Source organism: Salmo trutta, chromosome 16 (assembly GCF_901001165.1).
Source record: "Salmo trutta chromosome 16, fSalTru1.1, whole genome shotgun sequence".
NCBI lineage: Eukaryota > Metazoa > Chordata > Actinopteri > Salmoniformes > Salmonidae > Salmo > Salmo trutta.
The window spans coordinates 49,382,297-49,391,153 of NC_042972.1; the positions used below are offsets into that span (position 1 = coordinate 49,382,297).

Genomic DNA, 8,857 nt, shown 5'->3' on the forward strand with positions numbered 1-8,857 from the left:
TCGAACATGCCATTATAAAAGAATGACAAGGTGGTTTGTGCAACCTGGGATTTATTTAAGAACCTAATGAACATGAATACTGTAGATAATGTTCCTAACAGCCAAACCTGAACAGCCACCACTCAGGACGTGACACAAAGTCCAGCATAGTTGATCCTGGTATCCAACGAGAATTTGCATGAAGTGTCTCTGAATAAAGAATCCCACAAATTAGGACTCTAATGTGGGATTTTCTGAGTGTGCTGGACAAAGCATTTAACCATCAAGTACTTAAAAGTATATGAGGATTACTAGAGTAGACTGTGGGTGAAGAATTTGGTTCCCAGCAATAAAAGGATAGAATGACAATGTAACTGAATATTTACATTACCAGAGCATAATTAACTGAGTTAACATTATTTACAAACTGAACTGCAAAGATAACATGCAAGTCAAACAATTGTATCAATTGAGAACATGTCGAGATCATGTCTTATCAAAAGAAATATCCACAGAAGTGGTAATCCTTCCAATTTTCATGAAGATGACATTTCAAAAATCAGACTCATGATTTTTCATTTCCTGTTCATCCCACCAATAACCACACTTAAACTAAATCCTATGTCCAATCCCTGTCAACATTAAGGTTTCTAGCAATAATTATGAAGGCAGTTAAACAAATTCAAGAGTAGTTCTTGTCGTTAATGTAGGTAGTCCCATTTAATGTGTCGTGCTACAGTGTCAATGACCAAGCTTGAAATGAAATAGTTATGTAAGAAGTATTTGATATGATGCATTCGAGAAGTTCTCACCTTTGTTACAATAGAATAAAACAATATAAAAACTCAATATCATTGAAAATTACCTTCAATGTTTCACCACTAGCCAATTTAAAAATGTTTGCCTTCTCTTCACAGATTCCCTGAACATCAACTTGTTCGACTGCAATCTAAAGCGTTAATGCAGTCCCTGTACATGCTTTCTCATAAAGGTACAGAAGAGTCTGAAAATGTCAAAAAGGCAAGTTCTCCTTAAATAGTCCAGTGGTCAAAGTTCAATGAAGTACCCAAAGATGTAGGATGTGGTCAGTGCCAAACCTCTTGTAGAACCAGTGTACAAACTACGTGTTGACAGAGTGGAATAGCCGGAGCTAAGCAGAGAGTCTCTATAGTAGAGACATGAAGCCATTATCTGTTGAATCCTGCTGGTCAGACCTTCGGGAGCTTTTGCTGGGGTTGGGCGTGGTTGAATACTTGGGTGGGTATCGGATAAAGAGACGGTCCTCCTCCTTCTTGATCCACCGTAGAAGCTTGGTTATGGCGTTAATGGCACAAGCCTTAGTCACCAAGGGGCTGAAGCAGGTGTACAATTCAAATTTACTTGTGACCTATAGAGGAAAGGACAAAGATTGCAATAAGCTGACTTAGCAGATCCATTTCAACAGTTTCAAATACTTTGTAAATTACTGTTATGTTCCATCGAGCTGAAAAGTACAAAGCATGAATGCTAGCAACAATCCAAAATAGCTCACTTCATATCTACACCGGAATGCAGGTCAGTGAGACCAACACTCCAGACTAAATCAGTCTCCAGTACAGAGAGCTTCTTGGAGCTTCCCATAGTAACACTTCCACGTGTAAATCCTTGTGGGAGTGACATACCCAGGCCAGCAGCGTTTCCCTCTCTGCCACGTGGTAGATGAGCTTGAGGGCCCGGGAGGAGCTGTGGATGCGGCCGTGCATGTAGCGGTACAGGTCCAGCAGCCTCATCCTCTCCTCCTCCGTGCTGTAGGGAGCCTCCATCTCTGGGCTGAAATCAACAGCACACAAATGTCAAAAAATAAATAAAAAGACATCAGACATTATGCAGTGCAATTGAAAAGTATTCAGACCCCTTGGATTTTTCCACATTCTGTTACGTTACAGCCTTATTCTAAAATGTATTCAATTAAAAAAAGGATCCTCAATCTACACACAACACTCCATAATGACGAAGTGAAAACAGGTTGTTTGAAATGTTTGAACATTTATTAAAACGTATAAAACAATATCTTATTTACAAAAGTATTCAGACCCTTTGCTATGAGACTCGAAATTGAGCTCAGGTGCATCCTGTTTCCATTGAGTCCACCTGTGGTAAATTCAATTGATTGGACATGATTTGGAAAGGCACACACCTGTCTATATAAGGTCCCACAGTTGACAGTGAATGTCCGAGCAAAAACCAAGCCATGAGGTCGAAGGAATGGTCCGTGGAGCTCCGAGGCAGGATTGTGTCGAGGCACAGATCTGGGGAACAGTACCAACAACGTTCTGCAGCATTGAAGGTCCCCAAGAACACAGTGACCTCAATCATTCTTACATGGAAGAAGTTTGGAACCCCTAGAGCTGGCCGCCTAGCCAAACTGAGCAATCAGGGGAGAAGGGCTTTGGTCAGGGAGGTGACCAAGAACCCGATGGTCACTCTGACGAAGCTCTAGAGTTCCGCTGTGGAGATGGTTGTCCTTCCAGAAAGTTCTCCCATCTCTGCAGCACTGCACCAGTCAGGCCTTTATGGTAGAGTGGCCAGACTGAAGCCACTCCTCAGTAAAAGGCACGACAGCCCGCTTAGAGTTTGCCAAAAGGCAGCTAAAGACTCTCAGACCATGATAAACAAGATTCTCTGGTCTGATGAAACCAAGATTGAACTCTTTGGCCTGAATGCCAAGCATCACGTCTGGAGGAAACCTGGCACCATACCTACGGTGAAGCATGGTGGTGGCAGCATCATGCTGTGGGGATGTTTTTCAGCAGCAGGGACTAGGAGACTAGTCAGAATTGAGGGAAAGATGAACGGAGCAAAGTACAGAGAGATCCTTGATGAAGTCCTGAGCGCTCTGGAACAGGTTCTCAGACTAAGGTGAAGGTTCACCTTCCAACAGGACAACAACCCTATGCACACGGCCAAGACAACGCAGGAGTGGCTTCGGGAGTCACTGAATGTCCTTGAGTGGCCCAGCCAGAGCCCAGACTTGAACCTGATCGAACATCACTGGAGAGACCTGAAAATAGCTGTGCAGCGATGCTCCTTATCCAACCTGACAGAGCTTGAGAGGATCTGCAGAGAAATATGGGAGAAACTCCACAAATACAGCTGTGACAAGCTTGTCGAGTCATACCCAAGAAGACTCAAGGCTGTAATCACTGCCAAAGCTGCTTCAACAAAGTACTGAGTAAAGGGTCTGAATACTTCTGTGATATTTCAGTTTTTTTTTATAAATATGCAATCATTTCTAAAATCATGTTTTTGCCTTGTCATTATTGGGTATTGTGTGTAAAACAATTGAATCCATAATGTGGAAAAAGTCAAGAGGTCTGAATACTTTTCCGAATGAACTGTACATGAAAATGGAATTGCCAAACAGTGTTTAGAAAAATATACATGTTTGCTTCCCCAACTTTGATCAAGCTCTAACATTTCAGTCTAACACAGGCTAACATTTCAGTCTAACGCAGCATTGCGTGGGGAATATTTATTTCCTCAGTTGTAGAAGATTTTGCAAGGTTGTGTTCACTGGTACAACTCGTCTAATAACAAACCCAAAGCTACCAATCAAGATAAATCCAAATGACCTATTTTTCTTACAGTGAGAATTATACAATCTTGGTAGTATCATTATAGATATCATGCACTTTCAATTTCTATGATTCTTTAATATTACGATGGTAAAATGCAACAGGCCTACTGGAGGTTGCATATGATCTGACCTGAGGCACATGTTTTTCACATATTACACATCTCCCCTTTGACATTCCTTTTTTGAGTAATTATGTGTGTAGGCTAATCTGTCTGCACATTAAACACATTGCAGAACCAGTATCCAGAATATATTTAGTCCAAAAAGTACATAAAAAAAGAAAAGAAGTTACATGAACTAGAACGATGTGTATCATTCATAATCAATCACGGGGTAAAGGTTACAAAAGCACAACAGAATAGAAAGCACCTACCTGGTGAACTGGGTGAGCTGCTTGTGGTTGTCTGGGACGTCAAAGGGCTTGTACATGAAGTGCCTGAGGTCTGAGACGCCCACCTGGCTCACGCTGTAGGAGTGGGCCTTGGCTATGAGGCTCAGGGAGCTCTGAGCCAGCATGGCCACCTCTATCCTCCTCTTACACTCTGCCACCGCATAAAAGGCCTCCTTATCCGTGGAGAGCAGCAGCAGACACACAGTGCATTCTGGGGGGTCCAGGTAGGAGATGTAGGCATAGAAGTAACAGTCAGGGTTAAAGAGAGGCAGGCAGATGGGAGTCCAGATCTCTCCGGCCTGGAAGGCAGAAGAGGCCCCAATGAGGTTGAGCAGGAGGTGGACGTCAGCAGGCTCCAGCCTGGCATCCTCGATCACCGTCTTCTCCTGAACGATGGTGAGCAGCTGGTTCTTGGCGATGAGGATGGAGAAGACCAGGTTGGGGGTGATGGCCTTCTGCAGGATCTGGCTGAGGGAGTCCCTGAGAGAGGAGACCAATGGCAGGCAGTGCACCGCTGCCAGCAGGAAGCTGGGGTCCGAGTCCACCAGGTTGAGGAGGCCGTCCAGGATCTTCTCGGAGCCGGCCAGTAGTCGCCGCAGGTCATAGTTCTTCTTGTGTTGGAAGATGCGAGCGATGCTGGCCTGGGTGAGGATGCTGATGATCTGGTAGTAGACGTAAAGGAGCTCACCACGCAGCTGCTTCTCTGATTGACGGCTGCTTGACACAGACACCAGCACCAGAGGACCCTTCTGCATGAACACCACTGTGTGCCCATCTGAGGGGGAGGGGGTAGAGAGTACAGACATGGAGGGAAAAAAAGGATGTAAAGCTGTACAGGGGGAGCAAATAATGATGAATAAACACCTATAGTGAACAATTCATTACACTTTCAGTAACAGTTATTGTCAGTCATGAACGTAAGGAAATTGTAGAAATTCTCACCTGAGTAGACAGAGCGGATCATGTTGTCACTACTCTGGACAAAGGACACCAGTGCCATCATGACTCCCATGGTAGACGACAGTGCCTCTTCACTGCCGTAGCGGGAGTATATGGGCTTCCCTGCTTCACTCAGGACAAACACATGCTTCCTGTGCTGCCTCCAGCTCTCCGCCGTCACGTCTTCGTCCCGGTGGGATGGGGGGGCCTCTGGGGCGCCAGTCTCTGACAGTGGAGAGGAACGCCTCTTCACTCCCACACCTTGCTCCTCCAGTTTACTCCTGGCCAAAATAGTGACCATAAACTCCCCTGAGTCATCCTGCCCATTCTCAGCTGAAACCTCCTCTGGGACAGTCTCTGGTTGACCACCTGAACAGTTCTGATACTCTATCTTACCGCACGCATTAGTCTCTTCCTCTTTTACCAGAACAGGAGCCTGTTCTAGATCCTGGTCAGGAGCTGCTTGTAGTCCCTTCTCTCCCATAGAATCTGATGTAGGTGGATATGTAGGCTCCTCTAAAGTCACATTGGTGTTTTTGTCTCCTCCCACTGTTCCAGCAGGCTCAGGAACTGTGTGATTGTCAGAGGGCAGGGCAGGAGTGTGATAAGAACCTGAAAAATCAGACAATATTCAGTAAAATAATCACAAACACTGCAGATCTCCCTACTTTCTTTGTGGAAGCATTTCAAGATCAGCTACATTTCAAGATCAGCTACATTTCAAGATCAGCTACATTTCAAGATCAGCTACATTGCCATTAAACCTCAAGTCAATCTCCGCAGCCCAGCGGGAAATCTAATTAGCATAACACAACAATCCCCATAAAAATAGTATGTTGATGCTAGAGATGTTTTTGTTTTTTTTTGCATGGGCTGCGTCTCAATCCACCGCATCCGCCGATACAGGCATTCCGCATCTGCAGTGAAAAGCGTGTCAGATATAGCACAGACACTTCAAAACAAACTTCCTTCTGTTTTTCCATGTATGAATCTGTAATTCAATGCGTTTCTATGGGCTAATAGCAGTATGGCCAAATTCAATATTTCATCAAATATGTTGTATATATACACCTAAGAGGTCCTAACTTTCCAACTGAAATATCTAAATGATCCTTGGTATGACCATCTTAAAACAATTCCATATGTTAGTTTAGTAGACTCCAGAGGGTTAAAGATGAGCTAACTTTCATTCTGGATTAGATGTCACATGACATAAGAAAGGCATTTCATTACCAGTTGACGGGATGCAGTCAGCAGAGGGTGGATCACAACTTGTTATCTCTCCTTTTTCTTGACTGTCATCTCTCTCCATGTTGACATCACAGACACTGTAAATCACAGAAAATGAAGCATTCATTGGCATACTAGTCATTCATTTGATATTCAGTTAACAGTTCCTGTCATCCTACAACAGCACACCACTTGGGATCGAGCTACGCACCTGGCCACAAACTGGTAATGCAAGTAGCTAACGCCTAGATGACGAGCCAGGTTCAAATGGGTCAGCAGATATGTGGCTTTAGCTTCGGTAGCAAGCCCTCAATGGCATCTTGATAAGATTAAAGCCCCTGCGGTAAGAACATAGCTAAGTAGCCGTATGTTACTCGCAACGTTCGCTTTATCGACTAACGTTCGCTTTAAAACTTCAACTTGAGTCGTTTATTTCTTAAAACAGCTAAAGCCACTGACAGGGGGAAGCGAATTTGCATCCAAACCAGGGCATCTTAATGTTAAGTTCATATAAATTCATAATTTGGAACTAATATATATATATATATATTTAGCCGTAAGATGCTTTTGGAAAACCGGGCCCTGAACACATCATCATCATTGCAATGCCAACGTTAGGTCTAAATGAAAACGCCTTGTAATCTAACGTCATCATAGCCAACTACCGTAAGGTTTAAATGAAAACGCATCTTATTCTAGCTAATTGGATTAATTTACCTACCTAGCTAGCAAATAAGATAGTTAGCTAGATTTGATTTATTTAGCTTTTCTTCCTGCATGTTTTTATTGCGGGCTACCCCTCACTACACACACTAGCCAGTCAAATACATTCCAGTGCTCCCGAAAACCCCAGTTTTGACGCACACTGATATAACTTGAAATATTGTACAAAAAAAACAAAGCTCACCTACGTTTTGATATTCCGTTGTTAAATCGTATATAACGGGAATTTAGGCCATATAACTGGTAGGCAAATTGCCGAAAAACAATTTTTACACTCACAACAGCACATCCGGAATCCCAATGGTGACAGCAGATAGGATACGTTGGCCAATGGTAATTTAGATGGAAGCAAGTAATAAACCAATGAGAGGAGGAACTCCCCCTCCCCAGTCAGAGTGCGTGCCAGAGCCAGGGTTCCGGTCTAGAAGCACGGTTTCGACTGCTCCTGTAGTTTGGCTACAGTACTGCAGTTTAAACAAAGCTTTTTATAACTCTCTTGCACAAGCTCGATGTACACTCACTGGACTCATACTACAAACTCATATTCACGCCACAAACACACATGCGTTCACATACGCTGCTGCTACTCTCTTTTTTATTATCTATGCATAGTTACTTTACCCCTACCTAAATGTACATATTACCTCGACTTACCCGTACCCCTTGTATATAGCCTCATCATTGTTATTTTATTGTGTTACTTGTTTTCCTTTAGTTTATTTTGCTAAATGTTTCTTACTTTCTTTTTTAACACTGGATTGTTGGTTAAGGGATCGTAAGTGAGCATTTCACGGTAAGGTTAACTCTACACCTGTTGTATTCGGGGCATGTGACAATGTTTTTGATGAAAATGAAAACGTATCAATTTGTCACTTTCGCGAATTTGGAGTACTATCGTGTTCAACTACTTAAGACATTGGCCTAATCTAGGTTGTGCCTTTTAGATTTTGAAAAAATTAACTAAGAATTTTTAACTTCTCTTGTTCGACATTGCAGGCGACTGCCGACTGACTGATCTACAAATCACCTTGCGTCATGAATAAATACTGATTATTAGTTGTAGATCAGTCAGTCAGTATTTACCGATGATACACGTAGTGATGGGAAAGTCAGCTCTTTTAACTGACTGATCTTTTCGAATCATTCAGTCAAAAGAATGAATCTTTCGACTCATTTTGTTAATTTGAGTCAGTAACGCCCACAGCATGCAGGACCCCTTACCGATGGACAATGAACTGAAAACTCGAAGGAGTCATGATTCTACAAGCCTCTCGTTCACATCTCATTCACCATAGCGGGCAGGCGAGCTGAAAACTCAAGAGTCATGATTCTACAAGCCTTTCGTTCACCATTGGGGGCTTATTGGAGATGTAATTTGTAACTGATACTTTAAACAGTGTACAATTATTGATTGTTAGGCAAACAAATACATTTTTTTATGCACTGGTTGTGCCTCAACCGGACTAGATTGTGAACGACTCTTTGCGCAATGTATTGCTTGAATGCCAAACGATTCGAAGTTCGGGCTGTGTATGTTTTGCTGTTACAAAGCTGTGTCCATCAATAACATTCAATAATAAATTATTTGCATTCATTCTTGCACCATGTGATCAATTATCAGTTCTAAACATGTATTTTTATTCTCTATGCTCATTATCTATTTTTGTGCGCGAAAATGACAGACAGTTGCTGGTCGGAGCATGTCTCTGGAGCCGCTGAGCCGGAAGAGCGTGTATTAATCCTGCTGTATGACTCATTGTGGCCAGCACTAGCAGGTTATACGAATGACTAAAATAAAGAATTATGACTCGAGTTAGTAAAAATAGTAGTTAAAAAATATCGAATCATTCGTAAACTACACATCACTAGATACATCATGGTTTGGATGCTCTCGAACACGGCCACAGACTTCTCAACCCACCTGGTCTGCTTCATCTGTTTCGCAAGCGTTCCCGGAAGTCTCGCGATGTTGCGTCTCT

General features: G+C 42.9%; 1 protein-coding gene across 5 annotated transcripts; it reads right to left on the minus strand.

The window, feature by feature from the left end:
- Positions 1 to 34: 34 nt before the first annotated feature.
- LOC115150930 (vacuolar fusion protein MON1 homolog B) lies at positions 35 to 8,839 on the minus strand. 5 transcript variants are annotated; one of them, XM_029694771.1, is made up of 6 exons: positions 8,800 to 8,839; positions 6,159 to 6,253; positions 4,929 to 5,537; positions 3,969 to 4,761; positions 1,641 to 1,788; positions 35 to 1,366 (listed from the first exon to the last, which is right to left on the minus strand). In XM_029694771.1, the coding sequence occupies exons 1-6, from the start codon at positions 8,811 to 8,813 to the stop codon at positions 1,145 to 1,147; spliced, it is 1,881 nt and encodes a 626-aa protein (XP_029550631.1). In that variant the 5' UTR covers positions 8,814 to 8,839; the 3' UTR covers positions 35 to 1,144. The 5 variants fall into 5 exon arrangements, with proteins under 5 accessions (XP_029550631.1, XP_029550634.1, XP_029550633.1 ...); XM_029694774.1 differs by lacking the exon at positions 8,800 to 8,839 and adding an exon at positions 7,158 to 7,252; XM_029694773.1 differs by lacking the exon at positions 8,800 to 8,839 and adding an exon at positions 7,067 to 7,217.
- Positions 8,840 to 8,857: the final 18 nt, after the last annotated feature.